General features: G+C 46.3%; 1 protein-coding gene across 1 annotated transcript in view; it reads right to left on the bottom strand.

The window, feature by feature from the left end:
* The window catches only part of LOC119436695 (uncharacterized), a 110,211-nt gene extending 88,759 nt beyond the window's left edge, over nucleotides 1-21,452 (bottom strand). The window contains exon 1 of the mRNA XM_037703658.2: nucleotides 20,266-21,452. Within this exon, the coding sequence (XP_037559586.1) occupies nucleotides 20,266-20,902 (637 nt within the window). The 5' untranslated portion in view covers nucleotides 20,903-21,452. The remainder of the gene's footprint in view (nucleotides 1-20,265) is intronic.
* Between the last annotated feature and the right edge of the window lie 313 nt (nucleotides 21,453-21,765).

Below are 21,765 nucleotides of genomic sequence, written 5' to 3'. Positions count from 1 at the left end.
ACCAAAAAGATGTTACGGGGAGTATTTAATTAACCGTGAACGGCTAGCGCTTGCCTAGTCAAGACTGCACAGAGCGCACAGGTTCCAGCAGGTTTTCAGTCCGACAAGAGAGCCTCTGACCCAGCCCCACTACAATGTCTTTGTCTTTGCCATTGCTCGTGGCAATATGTATGCTCTCCCTGCAACGATCGCAAGATCGGCAGTATTTATAACATAACAAATAAACGTTACGCAACTTCTTTTCGCCTGCTTGAGCGCATTTCAACCACGCTCTTTTCGCTGCAGGAAGGAAAATACTTTCCCACCCTTGTCCCGCCTAACAACGAGAAGGATTCTGCGGAAGAGCCATTCGCACAATAAATGCCGAGAACATGACAGAACTATAAACTACAGCAATGTAGTATGGGCAAGTTTGGCAGGGCTGGAGAAAGCGACCGAGTTGCGGCAGACAGCAAGCACAATGCGACAAAAAAAAAAAAAAGTGCAGATATTCTGCTGAAATGCACTAAACTCACTTGCTTCACACAAGTCAACAGTGGTCTCATTGTTTCTAAAGTATTACACAATATAAAATATAATCAACGCCAAAATCATAAGAGAGACCTGAAAGGCTTTTGAAAACCACTGAGTGGACGTATGCAACCTTAGCCACGGTGAAAACCTATCTGCAAACCGCAGAAATTATTTAATGTCTCAACTCGCCTAACTCTATGGAAGCGGCTTCACGACTCCCGAGCAAGCGCCGTAACTGCGAGGGCGAGTGTCAAGTGTCGAGAGGGAGGAAGCTTTGCCTCTGTGCTTTGTTTTTTTTTTTTTTTTTTCAGCCCTGAAGAAACTAGTGAATTGGGACATTTTGCAGATTTTATTTCACTTTGCTACCAAAGCAGTCTTGGGTGGAAGTGTCACAAACATGGTGAAGAGCCCAGAATACCTGTAATCTTAGAATTTACAACAGTATAGACACGTTAAATTGAGAGTAATAAAATCCGCTGGTTATAGGTTTTTGTGCTTGTGCCATCTTGAGATTATCCTTGAGGTTTGCCAAGCGCCATTACATATGAAAAGTAACACTGCTAGGCTCGTGGATACGGGATCGTTCCCTGGCCGCAGTCCTTATTTCGGCCCCGATATTGATGGGGGCCGAATGCCAGAACCCCAGGCGCTCAAAGTTAATCCAGAGTCCGCTACTGTGGCGTGCCTGCTAATCATGTTGTAGTTTTGACAAGTAAAACCCCGTAAATTATTATTATATTGGAGAAGTTCGCTGAATCACGCGTAATTCATGCACCATAAATGCCAAAATTTTAAAATACCTTTAAAGGCCATTTTGTTAAATCATTCTGGTTAATAAAGGTATAAGGATGTGATCTCCAACTCTCCTTAAAAAGCATTCCATTATTTCATTACCTGAGCGTTGTGATTTATTGAGCAGTGCAAAAACTAATTCAAAGAGAAAGACATTTTTAAAATATAACTGCACCACCACGTGACGCTGCCCTGTGTCGGTTACGAGTTCTTTTACAGCGCAGTTGGGCATGTTCGACAAAAATATCGAGGAAGAAGGCTGACGGGACTGTTTCCACGAGTTTACTGCCGGCAAAGCTGCTCATCTAAAGTATGCCTGTTCCCCACAAGCACAACTGCAGTTAGGCGTTATGGGTCCGCTTGCACTGCAACATAACTCACGACTTAATGCCAGGCATTCCAGGAACAAAAAGCAATTATCTTGCTTTCAACTTCCGCAAAGATTCAATAACAGCTTTTCGGGCATAAGCGAATGCTATGTTGCATCACAACAGGTTTGCAGTCTCCATTGAGGATATATCAGTGTGCTTGATTCCTTAGCGCCATGAGGCCGCTTTCTTACACCCCGCGCGGCGGAGACCTCGGTTTCAGACGCTAGACAGGCGGTGAACAGACCAAGCATTGCTGTTCTGGGCTTACAGCGAATGTTTCCTAGACGCCAGAGGTGTTTGCCTGTGATTTCACCTCTCACATTTGAACTGCAATTCGCTGTGTTTAGAAAAGTTCAAAATCTCGCAGCATCTGCCATCAAATCTTCTTTCAAAATGGTGCACTCCAAAACTACCAAAGGTTAATGTTGGGGGTGTGTCGGAATGCGGTCTCTATGAAGGGTATACTTGGTTCTTTATTTTAATATACGACTCGGCATCAGGCCCCTTTAAAAATGCAGCCGATTTCCCCCAAGCAGCATCTCTCGTCAGCTGGACTGCCAGAGGTAGAGCATCCGTCACTCCGATAATGCTGTCTCGGCCTCTAGGCGATAATGTGACCTGGCCGCAGCTTCCCAGAAGCGTGTCCTCGGGGTGGCAACATAGCCACGGGCAGTTGGAATGTGAGAGGCATGGTTACATGTGAACAGCTCTCGCTTCTAGTACAAAATAGATGGAAAGAGCCGTGCATGAGCTGTTCATCATTTCAACTACCAAGGATGTCGTCTCCGGGGGGCGGAGTTTGGGAAAATGTCATGATAGCGCCCGGAGCTCCAGCTCACCGATATATCTTGTTCAGAGTCCATGAACATGTCATGTAGCACCCTCCTATACGAGTGTGTGTGTGTCTACATGTGTGCGTGAATATATATGCATACAAAGTACTGCAAAACATTTGGGATGGGTCGGGAGTTGAACCCCTCCTCCCTTCCCCCCCTAGCTAGCCCCCTCTGTTGCTACGCCTACGATCACCAGCAAAGTACTTAGTCGAGTTCCTGCGGCGTGCACGATAGCCCAAGTTGTCAAGGTGGCTATTTGGTTTTGTTTCTTGTGGGGCCATAGTAATGGCGAAGAGAGCAATAATGGCGGTGCTGCAGCTACGCGACTTAAGTGAGAAAGACAATAACCCAAATCTCACTTTGCCAACGTTCAACGCTGGTCACTTCACTGTTTTTATAAATACAGTGGTGCCACTCGCGAACTGAGATTTGGAGCAATTTTTGGAGCAGCAAAATCCTAATTTTGGAGCAGTTTGGAGCACCCAGATACAGATTTCGGAGAATTTTGGAGCTAATAATGCCAGCTGCTGGACATGTCCTAAGCTATTTCAAACACTTAAAATTGACAAGTGTTTGATTGCAGAAAGTATTTGATTGCTGTAAAACAATGTTTCTCTGCCTCTAAATACATGAGTAATTTAAATGAAGACAACAAACCTGTTCACACAGTGTGCTGTAATTAATTTATTGCAAGTTGAGTGAAGCTGCTCTGATGGTGCCTTTTACATCGTATGATTTTTTTCATTGACAGCTGACACTGTTTTCAGCAGGCTCTAGCATCAGTTAGAAACACCTGGCCAAACTCAATGTCATCAATGCTTTTCTGAGCCAGGCCAGCCTTGATGAGCCTCTCGTAATGCTGTCATTGCTTCAGGCAACACCAGGTACTTTTCAATGGTCTGTTTTTCCTTGTAAAGCTGAAGCCTCTGTTCAGCAACTGGCCGATTCACAACTGGCGACGACCGATTATTTCGACACCAGTAATTCAAACAAGCTTGATTATTCGGACTACTTTGAGGCACCATCACTGGCCCATAAACTTAAAGTATAAGTATGACCGAAATTTCGGACACTTTAAGGTACGCCATTCTATATAATTCGGACTCCACCTGCACGACTGCGTGCTAATTTGACCGCCGAGTTGAGCAGAAATAGCAATATTTTCTCAATACGTCGCTGGCATTGCCGCAGCATGGGGTCAGCTATGGTGCCGACACCTCCTGGAATCCGAAACTAGAGGAGCCTACTTAATCCAGCACCGACCGCGCCCAAACCGTCGGGCAAGCGAACTCCAGCAAGCCGTTCGGGAGTGCATTCGGGTTGGCTCCGCGCGTCCAGCGTTTATTCATTGACGTGTTAACTAGCAACACGGTCGCGGCGAATTTAAGCGGCGCCGACTACACCCTCGATGTCTCCGCCGACGAGGACAGTGACTGTTTAAAAAAAAAAAACACCCGCCGTCATTCGGCTATGATAGCGCGGTCGACTCCTGCGCGGTGAACTTGGAGAGATGCATTCCACTCGATTCTATATGCCACGCTTATCATCCACCGTTCTCTGCCGGCTGATACCACATAACGCAGGCGGAGCGCCGCTCTTATGCCACCGACAAAGCGCAAGGAGTGGCAGCGGACAATATATCGCTAGAAAATCACGGTCCTGTTGAAAAAGGTTGTAGATTCGGTGCATGCATTAATTGTATTTTTGTCTATTCGTGGCGACAGCATGACAATGGTAGAGATACGGACTGACCAGATCGTAGGCAAGCGTATGTGCGCGCAGGACCGCGTTGACAAACTTCGGCTTTATTTTTGGACGATTCTTTTCCGGGATACTTTAACGTTCGCGTCATTTCGTGCGACTAGCACGAGACACGTCGAATGATGGAATAAATTCGGTTATTTTCTGGCGAATTTGGATATTTCAGACTTCCAGGCAGTCCCCATCGTGCCCGAATTATCGGTTGCCATTCGATTTATGAAGCCGCTTTAGTCATGTGCGCTACGCACATCTGCGTAGCCACTGCGGTCCCACACGTAATGCGCAGTTGCTAATTTTGGCGCACTTCGGCGCAAAATCATGTATTTTTATCAGGATGGCACAGGAAATCTCGTACGGCGCAATCTGGCACATTTGGTGCAAGAGTGGGAGCACTGTAAATACCGTTACAGCCCCAACCTCTCTCTGCCCATCTCTCTGTCATTGACATTAGATGTGTGCATGCTTGCCGCCCATGCTCGCTAAGCTCCATTTCAGTCAGATTGAGCCAAGAGAGCGGGAAATAGAGAGAGAGATTGACTGTCCGTATACCTAGTCAACCACTTAACTCCGAAACAAACACAAATGGGAGAACAAAGCGGTATCTATCATTGCATCTTCGCTTTTTCTCCATGTATGCGAGCGTGCATGTCTGTTATTTAATGCTAACTTGGCTAGTCCCTCTTCCGCTCTGCCTGTTTATATAAGGAGCCTGTACGTGTACGTTTAAGAGGGAACAAGGAAGTAAATGAGGAGCCATTCCACCCTCTGAAAGCGGATGACCAGCGAAGGTGTAGAAAATCACACGGTATTAGGCGTCTTCACTCAGTGGAAGTCATGGCAAAATTTGCCGGTCATGATTTGGATATGTCTACCATCAGCGCTCCAGCCCATACATATTCCCTGGCGTATACTAAAGAAAATGTCGCAGTTTCACCCGAAAGTTGAAGCGTCGATTGCGATAGCAAATTAGTAGAGAGCTATGCGAAGCAAGGATAGTAGTTTAATGGGCCGTATAAACTTGTAAACACTCGCGTACTAACTAAATAGACAAGCACAGTGTCACACGCGCACAGTTAAACATGAACACATCTCGCTCGATGACCGCGGAAACTCGCTATGAGAACACTGGAGTGAGGAGGCGCAGCTATTGACCCTTTTCGCGGAGCAGTTTGTTTTAGAGAAACAAGATGGCGCTTACGGCGGCGCGCCATACCTCTCCTCAGCGACCGCGCACGAATACGAAACCAATACCGCTTCTACCTTGCTTCTGTGCGTTCAGCTGTCGGAAATGCGACTGAGTTTTCGCTAACGCACTGTGCTCCATTCACTCTGGCTTGAATTCTGTGGATTGAAGACGTGTGCAGTAGTTGGCTGCAAAAATAGTGACTGGCATATTAAGGAATGTAATAAATATGTGGGGCCAAGTTCGCGGACTGCTCCTGCAATTGTCCGTACATGTTTCCGGCACTTCGAGATGTACGGCTATCCTCAAGGATACACAAATTTGCTCATCCGCCTGCGTTGTATTGCTAACCTTCAAAGAAAGGGCTTCAGCCCCGGTACGGCGGCAAAAGTGAGTACTGCTCTTTAAACAATGATAACGGGAGTAGCGCCACCTCCTGTCATAGTAGGTTTCGCGCACAGTATTTACGCACATCTACACCAGCCAGCATGGCAACTTACATCCACTCTTTCGCCAACGTGTCAAGAATACGTGCACTATATATGCACAATAAGTGACGGTACTACATCGATAGCGCACGAATGGTCGAAGCTGAATGTTTCGTGACGGTCTACAAGAGTAAACGAGTTACTTGCGATAATACGCATTTGGTACAAGGTATTGCAATGTGCAGACCAGCTACGTTTCAAGCCTTGTGCGCAGCAAGAACAAATCTATCGGAACTGAGCACACCCGCAAGTGATTAGGCAGAAAATAAGCAGATAGTGGCCACACCGAGGAACTTCACTGTGTCAGAAACTGACAAGCCGCTGCTTCAAAATATTTGCCAAATAAAGTACAAGGAGCAAAACACTAATCCTGATTCAACTGAAGAGCGGAATGTTTAGATAGCTTGAAATACATATTTAGCCCCGCTTTTAGAACAAGCACAATATACGCTGCTTCCGCCGTTTGAACATAGGCTAATCAGCTCCGAAAGCGCTTTTGCATGTCTTCTGAAGCTGTGATCAAAGCTTCGTGTCGTTCACCCAGTCACAGTTTACGATATCTCCCAAAACAGAGGTTTTTTAAGCCGCGCCGGCGTCGTACGCTTCCACTGTAAACAAGGAGGCAGTTCGGGCAAGCAATGGACGCGTCACCACGTGATCAAACATGGCGGCGCCCACGGGATCGCCGCGAAAAGGGTCAATAGCCGCGAGCGTTGACCTTCGTGCCGCCTCTCGCTTCAAAGCGAATGTCGAAAACACAGAGCATACGAAGTTACCGGCTCTAGTTGAACATTGTTCGCGTCTCAAATCGCTTTGAAGAGAAGGCCCGCGCGGGCGCGCACTTTTTCCACGTTTTTTCAAAGCTTGCGAGGCTGACCCTCGCAAGTTTTCACTCGCACACACAGCGGACCGCCAGCACGCGGCGACGATATTACCGTGTTTGGACATTATACGGCACCTCACAACGACGTCCTCGACCACGGCAGAAGTTCGCTTGAAGTGTCCATATAATTTCTGTTGCAATAAAATATATCCGCTCATTTCATTATACATTGTCTCACTCATGCCTGAACCTTGGATTATTACGACCTTAGTGAGTGATTTCTATCTTGGTGTGCACAATCTGCTAGCGCGATAAGTCATCACCGCGAGCGAGCTTGTACACACAACGTGCCTCCATTTTTCAGCAAGCAAGGTGAACCGATATCACCTCTGCTTATTGTTCAAGCAATCATCATGTTCACACTCATTTCCACTCACTCATTTTCACACTCACCTCTATACACCCAGAAGCACTCACCACGTTCACACTCACAGCCCTTAGTCACGTTCACACTCAGCTCCACTCGCACAGCACTCAGTCACGTTCACACTCACCTCCACTCACACTCACTGGCACTCACTCACACTAACCTCCACTCACACTCACCGGCACTCACACTCGCTGGCACTCACACTCGCTAGCTAGCACTCACTTCCACTCACACTCACCTCCACTCACACTCACTGCCACTCACACTCACTGCTACTCACACTCACTGGCACTCACACTCACTGGCACTCACACTCACTGGCACTCACTTCCACTCACAGTGACTGGCACACACTCGCACTCACTCACTCACTGGCACTCACTCTCACTCACACTCACTGGCACTCACAGTCACTGGCACTCACTCGCGCTCGCTTCCACTCACCTCCACTCACACTCACTGGCACTCATGGGCACTTACTCGCACTCACTTCCACTGCCAGTCACTGGCACTCCCACTCACGCTCACCTCCACTCACACTCACTCACTAGCACTCCCTCGCACTCACCTCCACTCACTCACGGGCCCTCACTTCCACTCACAATCACTGGCACTCACTTCCACTCAGTCACTGGCACTCACTCGCAATCACTTCCACTCACTTGCACTCACACTCACTGGCACTCACCTCCACTCACACTCATGGGCACTCACTCGCACTCACTTCCACTGCCAGTCACTGGCACTCCCACTCACGCTCACCTCCACTAACACACCTCCACTCACACTCACAGGCACTCACTCGCACTCTCACTCACTAGCACTCCCTCGCACTCACCTCCACTCACACTCACTGGCACTCACCTCCACTCACACTCACCTGCATTCACACTGAGTGCGAGCTCGCACTCACTCTCGCTCGCACTCACTTCCACTCACTTGCACTCACACTCACTCACCTCCACTCACTGGAACTCACCTCCACTCACACTCATGGGCACTCACTCGCACTCACTTCCACTGCCAGTCACTGGCACTCACTTCCACTCACACTCACCTCCACTTTCACTCACTGGCACTCACCTCCACTCACACTCACAGGCACTCGCTCGCACTCACACTCACTAGCACTCCCTCGCATTCACCTCCACTCACACTCACGGGCCCTCACTTCCACTCACAATCACTGGCACTCACCTCCACTCACACTCACAGGCACTCGCTCGCACTCACCTCACTAGCACTCCCTCGCACTCTTCTGCACTCACACTCACTGGCACTCACCTCCACTCAGACTCACGGGCCCTCACTTCCACTCACAATCACTAGCACTCGCCTGCACTCACACTCACTGGCACTTACTCGCACTCACCTCCACTCACACTCACGGGCACTCACTCGCACTCACGCCTTTGAAATGAGTGCGAGTGAGTGTGAGTGAGTGCACTCACGAGTGAGTGCGCCGACCTATGGCCGCGATGCAGGCCTGAAAGCTTATGGATCATTTACACTAGGCCGGCAACGACAGTGATTTTAGTCTGCCAACTGTTCGCAACAGCTGTTAACAGGACAGCAAACGCTGTGGCCAACGATTTACAGGAAGGAAAACGCTGTTGCTAACAGTTGGTAGACCAAAATCTGTGTCGTGTCAGCCTAGTGTCAATGAGCCTTTACTGAGCCGAAATGAACCCATTTTGAATTGAACCTTGGTGCAAGTCTCTTCTCGGCCAAACAACCATACGCGGCGCACCGGACGCTGGCAGCCTGCGTGGCACCATCTCTTGAATGAGGCGGCGCAAAACCCACACCGCAGAACTCGCAGACTGCTGGCGTTGAAAAGAGCACAGGCAACCCTGTCTCAGCGCCAAAAGATGACAATCAAGTGTATGGTGCACTGTACCTGCCTTTTGAACACCGCTACTAAAAAATTACAAATTAAAGTTCAGCGTACAAGAAGTTACAGCTTGAGTGGCACTGTGAACAAACATTAAGAAGAAATGGGATGCAATTTTTTTTGTAACTTGTTTGGGCATAACTAGCATATGTGACGCGGTACTGAACAAGGGGCTGGGGGCCAGAGACCGCCTTTTCTGAAGTTTTGAATGGTTGCCCGGATGCTCTCGTTTCATTCTTGTGCCCATTCTCGTCTTGAGTGCCTGAATAAAGGCTCTGAATTTCCGCTCAAGGTCTCTTGAAGGTCGCCAACAATGGGAGCTAAAAACATTTCATGCTCAAAACTTTGGCATGCTATAACTCTGGCCCAAATCAGTCTTCATAGCCCCTTCATAACCAGCATTTCAAAGAAACCTCACCTCCAAACTAGCTCACACAAAACACGGCATTTGATATCTTGATAACTACTTTCTTGCACTGGAAAATCATTTGCACATTTGAAATCCCCATGTAAAAATACAAGTGATGCAAGTTTGATCAAAATGTGTCCGTAATTTTTTTTAAAAATGGAGTCTTTAGGTAGAGTGTCCTCCATTAAATCTACAGTAAACCCTCATTAACTCAAAGTCTTATATCTCGTATTACTGGATAAGTCAAATTTTTTTCCTGGCACGGTGTCAACTCCCTGGGTTTTTCACCCCTTATCTCGAAACGTCACTGCGCCGAACTACCTAGACCGCGAAAATGTAGAAAAAAGAAAGACAGTACCGCAACATTTTTTTGCACTTTTTTTGGGCAGCTGTGGTATCGCCATAAAATGAAACTAGGGTTGGTATTTGGTAGCAATGCCTTTTCAATATGCTAATGCCTTTTCGTGCTTTTCGCACTTGGTGAGCGGTCAGAGCAATGCATCGCTCTAACGCATCGCATAGAAACATAGACTAACATAGAATAAAGCATAACGCATTGCTACAAAATACCAGCCCAGGTCTAATTTTCTTCCCAATGCCTTTTGCTTGATTCTAATTCACCCTCATCTACAGTTCCCGTCAGGCTGATCCCATTGATTACGCGGGTGGAGCGTCGCTACGACAGCCGACGCACGCATAGAGTACGAGAAAGGCCAGAGGCGAGCACGCAACCACTTGTAAACATGCCAGCCACGCACGGCAGTGCCTCGATGCCCAGTGCTCGGAGGCAGCTGTTTTGCATGGCTGCGCTGGCGGTGGTCACGTTACTTAGCAGGACAGTGTCGAGCGCTTTCCGGCTGCGTTTGCTGGCAACGTGCGGCATGGCGCTTTCGAGAGATACAGATATTTCGAAAGATACAGACCTAATATTTTTGTGAATTCCACTATCTCGAAACTCCGCTTATCTCGAAATTTTTCCCAGTTTTTACTACTTTGAGTTAACGGGGTATTACTGTACTTGCATTTATTTCACTGAAATTTATTTTCACTTAAATAAAGTTGTTTCTCTCTCTCTAAAGGAAGCTCCAGCAAAGCAAACCAGGTTGGTCATGGACACTCAACGCTGGACCAGGCGTATGAAAAATGTTTTCTCTATCTCTCTTCTCCACACCTGGTTTAATGGAATTTCTTAAGACCACAGGACGCAAGGCCTCCGCAGCACGGTGCTGAAGGCTGGAGCGCCTTAAGACTGGGCTTTCGTCGACGGCGCCATTGTAAAGGAACAGACACAAAGACAGCACCCGTTCCTGGGCCGGCTGTTCTATATTCTGCTTCATCCTCATCTTCTCATCGTTCGCCCCCTAGCGCCCGGTGTGCGAGCGCCCGTGCTCTGGATCACTGCCCCATGACATCACAGCATTCACAGCTCAGCAAGGGATGCCGTCCACGCTTCCTCGGTTATGGAGCCGGCCACCCTACCACCATTCCAAGCATCCACCGCACCATCCCGGGACGGCGTCCGAGCCTCCTCGGTGGCTCTAGGGCAGGACTGTACCGGTGATCTCGTCCAAGCCATCGCCAAGCTGAATAATCAGCTCGTGCTTTTGACAAACACCTTCGCATCAGTCAGTGGTTGCGCCGTTGCACGTCACACTGAGACAGCACTTCAGCCCCTCCGTCTTGGACCTGACCCGCCTGAGAACGCCGTACACACTTCCCTTGGCGAGAATACCACAGGGACGTAACTCTCCCCTCAAAAAAAGAAGGGTGAAAGCGGGCTTGAGCTTTTTGGAGCAGCTTCGGAGCAATAAAGGGGGAGTTTTGGAGCAGCTTCGAAGCATCAGAAGGCGAGCTTTGTAGCAGTGCAAGTCTGTTTTGGAGCAGATTTCTTGGGTCAAACATTATTGTTAATTGCATCTTTTTATTTCACGTAAACAAAAAACAAAAGTTCAAATGGCTTTTATTCAACATGCAATACTGAACTGGCCACACTCTTGACAAATGAAAAATAAATGTTTGTGTCATTATAACACCCCCGCTGATATGAGAAACAACCCAGAGAAAACTAGAGATAAGCAAAATGTTCCCTTCTGCACCTAATAATAAAAGTTTACCCTCATTCTAAACCTAATGATACTAGACAAAAGAAAAAAAAAAAAAAAACTTCGATGCTGCCGGTACAATGCCAGCTGCACTAGCAGAAAATGGAAAATGTCTGGACAACCACTTTCCTGCCCTTTTCCGTCAAACCGCGCCGCCACGGAGAGAGCAGAAAGTTCGCGTGAGCGCGCCACGTCGCGCATTCCAACTGAACGAATGTGTCTCTCCAGCTCCCTGTACAAAGCGACTGACATTAAACGTCTCATTATTGCTTCACCAGAGGTGGGACTGCCCAAATTCATTTTGGGGCAATTTTTGGAGAAGTAAATTTACATTCTTGAGCAGTACGTTGATTTACTGAATGTGACTATCGCCTAGGCGCTAGTATTGCCGAAGTGGATCGTTTCACAAAAAGGCCCCTGATAACTTCATGTGCGCTGTATTTCCGCCACTTAGTTTGCGTAGAAGCGAGGCAGCATGAAAGTCAATTCGCCCACTGCTGCTGCCGCGCTTCCTAACTCCAGAGTTTTGACAGCGAATTTCCGCGGTCATCGAGTGAGATGTGTTCATGTTTGCTTGTGCACGCGTGACACCACGCTTGTTAATTACGTCAGTACGCGAATGTTTACAAGTTTATACTGCCGATAAAACTACTACCCTTACTTCATAAAGCTGTCTACTAATTTGCTGCCGCAATCGATGCTTCGCCTTTCGGGCAAAACTGCTACTTTTTATTCCAAATTCACCATTATCCCTTCGTGATAGGTCAAAATGGCTCAGGCCTCGCCCTTAACTATCGGCGAAGTGGAACATTTCAGAATACGGACCTAGTTTATTGAAGCCCCTTTATCTATAAAAGTAGCGCCATTCTTAGATCTTGCTGCCACGGAGCCCACCTCGGTGTTGCCTCCTCGCCGCCTCCGGTCGCCCCAGCCCCTTCCGCTCCCCCATTGGTCAATCTGTGTCATTTGGAAGCACGCGTTGTGCTTTTCTACATTTTTTTCTTTCCAGCATGCTCCGACCACCATTCTCGGACCTGTGCGACGAAAGTGCTGTATGCACAAACGGATCAAAAGTGTTAGGGACAAGAACTTCGTTGTGATGGCGGGTGCTGCTGCGCCTTCAGTTGCTGCAACCGACAAGGCAAGGGCAAAAGGCTTTTTTTGTTTACAATCTGGCGAGTGCAAACGCTTGCTGCACACTTGCTGCAAAATTCCAATGTTATAAATAAGCACGTTGGTTATAAGCGCAAAAATTACGAGAAACTGCGCAAAAGGCGCCATCGCGCGGTGTGGGGAATGTGAACGGTTGCACTCTTTTTCAAACGAATCCGCTCGCTGTTCACGGCCACTGCCGGAGCCCACATGCCGAAGCCGTTCTGGCAGAGTGTGGAACATTTTCAGCCAATTGCTAAAAATAAAGGGGAAGCGGAATGCAGCAATAATGAAACATAGAGCACTGTGGGGCCACAGTAAGTATGAGGTGGTGCGTCGACCTTTATCGATAGCATTTCCAGATAAATAACCCCACTGATACATTTTTCACGGGACCGTTAAAAAAACATGAGCCAGGAAACACAAGAGTCGAGAAACGGGAAAAATTGAGAAATGAGAGTAGAGGTGACTTCCCAAACAATTTTATTTAAATTCTGACGTTTCACAAATGTCGCAGTTTCGCCTGAAAGCCTAAGCATCGATTGCGACAGCAAATTAGTAGGCATCGATACAAAGTAAGGATAGTAGTTTCATCGACTGCATAAACTTGTAAACATTCGTTTATTAACTATATTAACGAGCATGGTGTCAGCGCACACAGGCAAACATGAACACACCACACTGGATGAGCGTGGACACTCGCTATCTAAACGCTGGCGTGAGAAGCCCGCTGCCACCCCGCCTTTCTCCTTCCTGACCCTCACACGCCTTCACTTCACTGGGGACGGCGTAATCGCCCTTGGACTTGTACTATGCGCCAAAACCAATTTTAGGGCCCCAACGAGTCATAGACACCATCTTTATATAGCAAATACGGATCTCAAAGGCCATGCTTTTGCTGATGGAAACCGAAAATATGTTGTAGGTGTTGCCCCCGGCACATTGGGCGGCCAATCCCATCGTCAAGCCAGCAAGCCAAGCGACATGAAAAATCAACATGGCCAATCAGGCCGGCGCGAGGCGGCAGTTCGCAATGCATGATGCGGGAACAGTGCCACAGTTGCGACGGAACAGCAGCGTTGCCAATGCATCAGGTCCTATGGGAGCGATGAAGGCACTGGCCGAAAACGACGTAACAGCCGGGAAAACGACGCACCCGGGAACGTAACAGCGGGGTTCTACTGTATTAAAGGAGCCTATGAAAACGTAGACAGGGAATTGTTATGGAATATTCTTAAGCACGAAGGCATAGATAACGATTTCATGGAGCTGCTGAGGGAGATGTATAGAGACAACCAAGTACAAGCTGTATGGGAAGGTCGAAAAGGTAATGAAGTGGTGGGAATTCACCAAGGACTGAAGCAAGAATGCTCTGTCTCCATTGTTGTTCACGCTTTATGTTAAGGGCATAGAAAGACTAATGGAAAACAGCGAATTAGGGTTGATTTATCCTACATGCGTAATGGACAAATGGTGCAACAGAAGGTCCCTGGACTGATGCATGCGGACGACATAGTGCTACTAGCAGACAATACAAGAGATTTACAGAGACTTAGAATTTCTGTGGTAGTGCAGCGACAAATCTAGGCCTTAAGTTCTGAAACACAAAGCACTGTTGGGCCACAATAAGTACGAGGTGGTGTGTGGAATCTGGAAAGGAGTAATGGTGCCAGCGCTAACGTTCGCAAATGCCATTCTACGCATAAAATCGGATATCTTGTCGGGGTTGGAAGTTAACCAAAGATCAGTAGGCTGGTTGGCTTTGGGAGCCCGCAGTAAAACCACTAATGAGACAGTGCAGAGTGACATGGGTTGGGCCTCTTTTTAAGTCTGAGAAGCACAGAGCAAAATCAGTTTTGAAGAAAGACTCGGGAACATGGATGAGAATAAATGGGCAGCTAAAGTGCACAAGTATCTGTACCTGAAAAGTGTGAACACAGAATGAAGGAAGAGGTCAAGAAAGTTGGCAACCAAATACAGGGTAATTCAAACTCTAAATAGACAACCAGGAGTCATCAGAAAGAAAGAGAAATAGAGACAGTGAATTGGGTGCAAAGAATGGAAACAAAAAGAACCACAGATATTTCAGGAATGAGAAGAAAGAAATTAGAAGGGGAAATCTGTACGATAACACAAACGTCAGTGCCTTGCTATTTGAGGCTCAAGCCGGTTGCCTAAGGACCAAAACATACCGGAGAAAATATTCACAACTAGATGAGGCATGTGTATGATGCAGCTAAAACCCAGAGACCACTCAGCACATCCTAATGGAACGTAAAGGGATTCATCCAGCATGACCTGTAAGTAACGTACACGTTCCAGAAGTGCTTGGGTTTAAAGTGGACGGAAGCATCAACCGGTCAACAGTCGAGATAAGCAAGAGACGTTTAGAGTATTGGTGGAAAAAAAGCAGGGATGGGATAGACACAACCTGATTTGATCTCTTACAGTTCTAGGTAGCGGTCCAAGGTATACTTTCACGCCATCCAAATGAGCAAAAAAAATATATATTATTGAAATGTATACAAAAATGCTAGATAAAAAAACATGTATAGCATACCTGATTAAATCAAGCAGCCTAGGTGACTATTTGTCACCGACCCGTTTCAAAGGGGATGCCATTAAATCATATCAGTTTGGAGCAGGAATTTTCATTTGTATCAAAATGGCACAATTGGCACAGGAGTACCACCCCAGCTTCACATTTGGCAGCACTGCTTGGGAGAAGTTTCGGAGCAATAAGGAATTTTGGAGCAAGAAAAGCAGATTGGCGCAGCATGGTGGAAATGGTGCAGCACTTCCAACCCTGAAAAGACCATGCACATCAGCACTAGAGAATATGATTAACTACTGCACTAGGATGCCCTGCAATTAGTTGAGGCACCCACACATCTAGCAACGAAATAATATGCAAGAATTCTTTGTATACTGTGTGAAGGAGTCGCAGCAATGAACATCCGAATGGCAGAAACTCAGCCGTCTCTATAATGTTATTTTTCTTCCATGCCACATTATGTCACTGGGGCTGTCTCACTCTTGCGCACTTGACAATGAATCCTCACAACTGATAGCAGCAGATGGCCGGGACGACACACAGACCCAAAAGGTAAGTCCAACATGGTACTTGATATGTAGCACTATGTCCATATGTAGTGTAGCACTCGTCCGGCATTCGGAAGTCCTTGACCCGTGCTTTCAACAATTCATTGTATTTTCCACTCTTTACAGTGCTCATCATATGCTTAGACACCACTGTGTTGCCGTTTTGCTGGGATCAGCCACTTCACATGACAAGAAATTACGGAAAGAAAATGAAACATTGCCAGAGTACACAGGCCCTGTAAATTAGGCACGGCCTGTAAGGTTTCAGTGACTGCACCATGCCCAGCTGAGTAATCTACACTGCTACACACAACACCCACCATTAGAAAGCATCACTAAACACCACTGCAGTGCAGACATCTGCAGACACTGAACACATCAGGGCTGTGCTCTACTGGGACTTGGTTAAATATTAGACCCATGCTGGAGACCCACCAAATCATCGTGGCTGGAGTCCAGGATATGCACAAGCATCTCCTTGACTTCAGACCTTTGCGCACTTGTGTGGACCCGCACTGCCATGCATAGCAAGGGCAGTGGAACACGAACCAATGCACTGAAGACCTAGCTAGCCCTCAATTGCCACTCAATTTTACACAAACAGTGCCTCTAGGACTACAACCGACAGTTGGTATGGATATGGAGCAAGCTTGCTTAGCCTTGCAAATTTCTCCTATGTTAGATAACAAAATTTTCACTCTAGCCATATGAACTAGACATGAGAATGCAAATAATTAAGAAGCTAGCACTCCAGTAGCAACATTACACTAAATGGAGCATTAATTTATTTCACAAAGGCAAGCATGTGCCTGAAAGACCTCTATCGAAATGTGTGCATGCATATGGAATCTGCATTTTCTCATGTCCCGATAAATTAGAAGTACATTTGAGCAATCTGTGCATTTCTTATGCAAAGTAACCAGAGGGCAATAGTCGTAGAAATTTGCATCCAACAAGTAAACACACGTAAGAATGTCATTGTGCAGTTCAGCGAAGGGCTTTTTCTCGTACAGCCAAGCTCCGCTGAAGCCGGCTGCACATTGAAGCATGGCGGTAGAGCTTGGCCAGAAACTAGATGGTACTATTTTCTCCAGATGGCGGCACCAAAGATATAGAGGTCTATAGGAGCGCGTACCACAAATTGAACTATCAGCGTAAGAAGGCACCTCATGCATCATCAGCAACTATGGAAGTTAATCAGAATTCTGTAATAGTGTTGACACATTCCATGTGAGTAAAGGTAGAGAGTAAAGGTGCAAGTTGCTATCTTGAGGAGATGGGCAGGCATCACTACAAAAAGTGGTTTATGAAATAATTGTTATGTTTCCCTTCTAAATGTGTTACCATCATGAACAATCCAACTTACAACTCTGAAAATTTAAAAATGCTATGAATGCCTTACTCAAGAAAAAGAAAAGTTTGCCGGATCATAATTCAGCAGATCCCTCGCTTATGTGGATAAAAACATAAAATGACCAGTACAGCATATTTTGCCATAAAAATATATGCACATCTGTGTTTTAACTCTCTTTAAATCATTCTGTTAAGTATGAGAGAGATGTGATAAGTAACCACATCACTGTATGCATGAGGGTGCAACTGTCTCTTCCGTAATAAACAGACGCACATGACAAGCCAGTCAGTGTTGTGGTTCAAATCGCCCATTATGATGTACATGTTCCTCGTCTGGCCCGGCTGTGCACACATACGCAGGGGCCAACTGCCACACACTTGGCACAGGAATGTCAGATAGCTAACCACACGATAATTATCAGTTAGGAATTTATTTCAGAGGATGCTTACTGCACCGCAACATTATGTACAGTCGCGCTCGTAAGTTTGGAGACCATGCAAGCCCATGCTTGCTAATGTAGCGAATACTAGGATGTCAACAATGTTATAAACCACTGATACAAAAGGCTGTTCATTAAATGAAAATTATGCGATACAAGATTCGCTTTTAACACTATTCGATTCGCATTTAGTTCTTCAACAATCGCTATTCACAGACCCCTACAAGAAATGAAATGCTGTCAGCGTGCTACGGTATGTCCAGAAACAGCAGGCAGTTACATTGCCTCAATTCTTTGCTGAATGGTATGCTAGAAAGTTCCACTGAATTGAGGCAGTGGATGGAATGTTCTGCAAGTCCTATTTGTACAGTGCATCAAAGCAGTTCTCCATGTGCCAAATACAAACCTTTGGTCCAGGTGTGCAATTGTGGAGACCTATTTTAGTGCTTCCGGAAATCCCAAGGCTCGCAATTGTTCAACATTAAAGTTCCAAGCAAAGAAAGGCAAGTCTCAGCATAAAATGATGCTTTAAGGGTCATTCCACGCGAAACATCTGTCCCTAAACGCGACTGTCGCCGATTAACTTGGCGAAAATTGGGCTAGCTGGCTATAGTATGAACAAATTTCACTGAAGAATGTTTCTTGAAAAAAAATTTTTGGTGATGTACGCACTCTGAAATTTCCACAAAGAAGCAAAAGTTGGCTGGAGGAAAATTTTCTTTAATCATGTGTGAAACTAGGTACGATGACTAATATCATTTTCGAATATTCTTTTGGCAGATTCTTTCATGGGATGTCATGGGCCGAACACATTTATGAATTTTCCGCATTTTCTGACTAAAAAAAGCAAAAAATTGTCTTAAGAATTTTTTTTTTCCAGAAACATTTCAGCCACAATATGTTTTGCTATTTTTTCCTGTTGCTGAAGGTTTATGCAAAAATAATGTTAAGACCATAAAATTAGGTACTTTCCCTGAAAGTTACTTCCGAATTTGCAAAATAAAGTTGGTTTCTGACGATGTTCAAACCTAAATTAAGCATTAAGGCCCTCCAGATAAAAATATGTGAGATAGCTCATTATTTGCACCAACCTTTCCAGCTTATGATCTAAAAAATTTTATTTAGAGTAAATTTTGTTTGTTGAAACCTTTTTCCCATTTGACCTCAAAAGTAGGGGTTGTGGGTCTTACACTGAATAAATACAGTAGCAGTTCTTATTTCAAGGAGGGGATGATGAAACCCATTTCATCTGTCTTCAGGAAGATGTACAGCTATCAGTGCCATATGATCTATCATGTCGACAAGAGTATTTGAAGACTCATTAAACTTTCATTCTTCTCCGATCGGACTTGTTCCCACCTTTGCACCACTTCGTACTCTAGCGTCACAGTATTCTTTGTCTTGGCCTTTTGTTTTCGGCCACTTAGTCCAGTATTCTTGGGACAATAGTTTTCATTTCATCTCGCACCTCAGTGCAACAAAGGCAGCACAATAATTAAAGCCCGGCAAGTTGACAAATGATGACACAAATAAAACTACAGGTAGACATAAAGCATAGAAGATGCATGTGTTACATCATTGTCATTGCCCTTGCGTGAGTTGATGAATAAAGGTACAAACAAAGCTACAGAAAGACATGAAGACACTAAGGCAAAAAAGCTCCAATGGATTTTGTCGTGATAACTGCCACTACTTAGCAGATGCTTTTCATGCTGCGGGCACGTTCAACCTGATGACACAAAAATTCCCTGTGGTTTCAGCTCAAGTCATGCCAGTTACAAACAAACAGGCAGGCACAGCTGAGGTCTCTTAAGCTATGTATTATGAGCGTAAAGCAAGTGGAGTGTGCCCCCACAACCACTACAGACCTACACTAGTTAACTTTCACTACGGCAGCATCCTGGAGGTGCAGGGCTGGTTCATGATTTTGCTGCACCCACTCCACTGTCTGTGCCACCTTGGTGCAGGCGTACAGGTGCGCGGCAGCAGCGCAGCAGACGACAATGCACACGGGCGCGAGCGCCGTTAAAACCCCACTTATGCACGTCTGATGTATCTACGCAAGTGTGGTGTGTGTATACGCCCCAGAACTTAATGATATCTGCAGTTCAAGACCTCTCAAACTTACGCACTCCGTGCACATTAGTCGGACATAACATAATGCCTGCACCGCGTCTGTACCTTGGCATTCGTTTTGAGCGTCGTGCTGTGCCTGCAACACAGAAATCGAGCAGCACAATTTCTGAACTTCTCGTGAACCGCCGTGAACTGGTTCACAGTGGTGCAGGCGAATCGAACGGACCTAATGCCTCCTTTATTGGCATTGGCCCAAGATGGATGCCGCCATCTTGGGCTGTTACACAAACAATTTCCAAGTTTTATGAAAAGCGAAGTCACATACCATGGTCATAAAACGCAGAGCGCATTTATACAACTATGTTCATGCTTGAGAATCGACTGTAGTAACGTAAACTTCGTTGTTAAAGACAGAAATCAGCAGCGTTAACAGCCCAAGACAACAGCACCTAACGCGGTGCCGTGAGCCTGAGCTTGCCCAAAGGAAACGAACGAAGAGCTCCACTATGACTATCACGGAAACAAAGTATGAACACTTACTGCTTCTCTTGGTGAGAAACACCTTCACGGCCCCGGTCGAGTTGCGTACAGCGCACATAACGTCAGACATGTCGATGAGGAACTCTTCGAACGTGCTGTAGCCCAAGAATGCGTAGTTCATGCGGCTGCCAAATCTCTTAGTGTAAAAATCCTGAAGCTGGCGGACGTTGATACCATTCGTCATGTGGTCGGCCAGAAGTATGCGCAAGTTGGTCTTCACCTGCTCCAGCGCATCATTGTATCTGGGGGTCGGCAGGACACGTAATGGTGGAGAGGACAACGTCGTTTGGGCAGGTGGAAACGGGCTCGGCCGTCTGTACGCCGGTGGATAGCGTAAAGGCCTGCAATTTGATTCCTTTTGACCTCTGACCAGTCTCTGGACATGCTCGACCTCTTCCGTCACCGTCGCACTTACGTAGCAGTCACTGCCTATTCGCGACAATTGCACAGTGTCCGGTATACTACGAAGAAAACTTAGTGGGTCCCCAAAGCCAAACCTTGTGTATGGCAACTCGTGCCCCTCGCTATCCTTAAATGCAAACAGGAAACTCCTCACCGTCAGCTGTCGCTTATCGGCAATAAGCAGAGCGCGGATGACAGCCTTCGTTGTCTCCAGTTCATCCCCTAGTTCAGACATGCTGGCCGCTCTACAAGGCGCCAAGCCGCCGCATCTAACGCCAAGATGACTGACAATGCGCGAATGAAAAAAAAAAAAAAAAAAAAGAAAAAAAAACAAACAAACAAACAAACAAACTGCTCGCCAGAAAATGGAGCAGTCCAAAAGGAACAGGCAAAATTACGTCCTTTGTCCTACACGTCCCGTTGCCGAATGACACTCGATGGTCTGTGCCGCACGTGCCAGCACGGTGCCACCACCTGGACCATCATTGAAAATGACGTTCCATTATTCCTGATCTTTTATCCAAGCGCTGCGCTTCGGATGACTGTGTATAGAGAAAGTACTCTGCACGAACTATTCTATGGGCACAATAAATTAAACAGTGTTACAAAAAAACTGAAAAGCTAGAAGGTGTCAGTCGAAAAACGCGCGAGCACTTCTTGCCACTTTGGAAACGCACACCAGCTTGACAGCAACACAGCAAACTTTCGGGGCATTGTTTCGATTTCAAACACAAATGACAGACGCGCTAACACGCGGACATGCGTTTCACCACTAGTTTCCGATATGATTTAAGCCGTAGCTACCGTAGCGTAAACGGAAGTGTTGCCGTATAAAACTACGCTCGCTCTACGGCCTTAATTCAAATCAAATCTCCAAAAATAATTACGATCATTATTTTCTAATACACCTAATATTTACAAAATAGTTATTACTGTGGTGTTATAAGGGTCAAACACGGTAGTAGAGTGTACTAGAACATGGAGAGTGCCCGTAACGGCTGCATTTTCAATGCATTGAAAGTAGAGTGTACTAGACCCATGGAGGTAAATAATACTAAATACTAATAATAATAATAAATCAAAGTTTTTTTCCTTCCT

Source organism: Dermacentor silvarum, chromosome 1 (assembly GCF_013339745.2).
Source record: "Dermacentor silvarum isolate Dsil-2018 chromosome 1, BIME_Dsil_1.4, whole genome shotgun sequence".
In the NCBI taxonomy this organism is placed as follows: Eukaryota; Metazoa; Arthropoda; class Arachnida; order Ixodida; family Ixodidae; genus Dermacentor; species Dermacentor silvarum.
The sequence above is the reverse complement of the archived record's forward strand: the minus strand, read 5'-3'. Positions and strand labels throughout refer to the sequence as shown.